Source organism: Sinocyclocheilus rhinocerous, unplaced genomic scaffold (genome assembly GCF_001515625.1).
Source record: "Sinocyclocheilus rhinocerous isolate Xijiao unplaced genomic scaffold, SAMN03320098_v1.1 scaffold2043, whole genome shotgun sequence".
NCBI classification, from domain to species: domain Eukaryota; kingdom Metazoa; phylum Chordata; class Actinopteri; order Cypriniformes; family Cyprinidae; genus Sinocyclocheilus; species Sinocyclocheilus rhinocerous.
The window spans coordinates 191,373-193,533 of record NW_015652169.1 but is presented as its reverse complement, the minus strand read 5'-3'; the positions used below and the strand labels follow the sequence as shown (position 1 = coordinate 193,533).

The window sequence follows — 2,161 nt, the reverse complement described above, 5'->3', positions numbered from 1 at the left end:
TACTTTCCCAAAAAATAAAAACTACGAAAAAAAAAGAAAAAAAAAAACTCCCACACCTGTTCTATATTTAGAGATCATTTGTGAAACAGCTGAGTTTTGTAATCCTGACAACTGGAAAGGGATTATGCTCATAACACTGCTCAGCACAATTCCATCACTTTCAGCATCGCAATGATTGTGCAACCTGTCACGTGGAGGTTACACTTCAGGACAATTTTACTTTTGACATAGAAAACATCCAGCATAGGCAGAGCACTCTTTACCCCAGTACTGGTGCACACACAGCGTATTGTCTATGGTACATAAAAGCAATGATGCATAGCAGCTCAAACTCACATGGATTACAGCTGAAAGCAACAGATGGCAGTCTCCTCGAATGGCACTCTCATGTGTACCTCATCATCACTCCCTTACAAACACAAACGCACTAACACACAAGACGTTTTACCTTTTTCTTGGGTGGCATGCCCACTTGCTCGCTTTTCGTTTCGTTTCTCCACGATTAACAGCTTAAGTAGTGGTCAATTTTATGCTCTCACAGCCGAGATTGACCAGCGACTGAGAAATATCCATGTACTATCCCCTTTAATCTGTTCCGTCCCAGGACAGCCAGCCAACTTTGTCAGATGAGCCCTAAGCAGGTTTTACGGCATGTTTTGCACGTGGTGAAAATCATAAAGTCGTGAGCCTCAGGTTTCTCTGATAGTTATCGCAAATAGTGAGGACCGAAAGTATCTCCATGAGTGGATACTCAAGCAGTGTGAGCAGCTCTCGCTGTGAGTGGAGTTTGCCACACTACTCCTCCACCCTCCCCCGCTCTGAAGGGCTTTATTCCACAGCGTGGCATCTGTTGCTCCAAGCACGAGCTGCAAACCTGTGCGATTAGTCGGTATCTATCTGGTATATATTAGGACATCTCATAGATATAATATTTTTATATGGAGATAAAGATGTTTGCCAATCCCTAATTGCAATTTTACAACTACACTTAAACCTCACAGGCCAATTAGTAGATTTAAAATTAATCAGGAGTTGAGATTTATGAGCCCTGGGGAGTGGGGACTGCTTGAAATGTCCTCTCAAGTTGGTTTTCATCATGTTTTACTATATTAGCTATGACATTTTCAAAAACTAATTAACTGTTTTACGTCTCAGAAAAACACACTATGGCGTTCCTGAATGAACCACAAATCGGTTGAGTAAATGATTCAATGACTCAAATACAAAATAGCATACTAGAATATTACTCTTATTATTTATGACATATAACACAGAAATAGTAAGTAAGCTATTCCGACTCCTAAATGAATCGGTTGAGTACATGAGTCAATGACTCACTCATTTGACAGTCACTTGTCGCCACCTACTGGCAAAATGCCTGCAGAAATGGCCCATTGCTTTGGTCTGTTATATCAGCACTCTCAGAACGCTGCGCAACCAATGAGATTTGACCGGAACTAACTGTTTAGAACAAAATGTTCTTAAAATCAGACATTTTCAGATCAGATCAAACAGCATAGGCTCAATAACATGCAAATTATTAACACAACAAAACATGACAGAAAATTGGACATTTTAAATGCATAAACAACAGCAGGAGTATGATTCACCAGCCTCACACATGGAGCAAACACTGGGCCAAATATTATATTAGCATTAGCTATATTACAAAGTGAAAGGTGAGTCTGCACCAAAATACTGTAGTTTGATTGGACACACACCTTTTGATATCAACAACACAAGATATAGGAAGTGCTTTCTTCTCCATTATAAAAAGTATTATGTAAAAATATAAAAAGTAAGTCTATTTGTTTTGCTGTCCTAACTACCGCACAGTTATTTGGATAGTTGCCGTTTATTAGTGGCATTTAGCAATGTTTTTCCCTGTTAACCACAACCCTATCACAACAGACTGGAGAACCCCTGCTATCGCTATCTAAATAAGGAAATACTGTAAACTTCTATTGTTGATAATAAACAATCAACTATAATTACTAAAGACTAACACTGTAACCCACTAAAGACCACTTCATTTTTCTAGATGACCTATATATGCCACTAATCAGATGACAGAGTATTAAAGGTGCACACCTGAGAGTAAGTGATTGTGATCCTATGAGAGAGAGCGAGAGAGAGAGAGAGAGAGAGAGAGAGAGAGAGA

The 2,161-nt window shown here is 39.2% G+C and overlaps 1 protein-coding gene across 4 annotated transcripts in view; it reads right to left on the bottom strand.

The window, feature by feature from the left end:
- LOC107713974 (voltage-dependent L-type calcium channel subunit beta-3-like) overlaps positions 1-2,161 on the bottom strand; it is a 34,850-nt gene that overhangs the window by 21,418 nt on the left and 11,271 nt on the right. For 2 of the 4 annotated variants that reach the window (XM_016519657.1, XM_016519658.1), the window contains exon 1: positions 449-787. The exons of the other annotated variants lie outside the window; for them this stretch is intronic. In XM_016519657.1, the coding sequence (XP_016375143.1) occupies positions 449-466 (18 nt within the window). In that variant the 5' untranslated portion in view covers positions 467-787. Of the gene's footprint in view, positions 1-448; positions 788-2,161 lie in introns of those variants that run through there. 4 annotated transcript variants of the gene reach the window in all.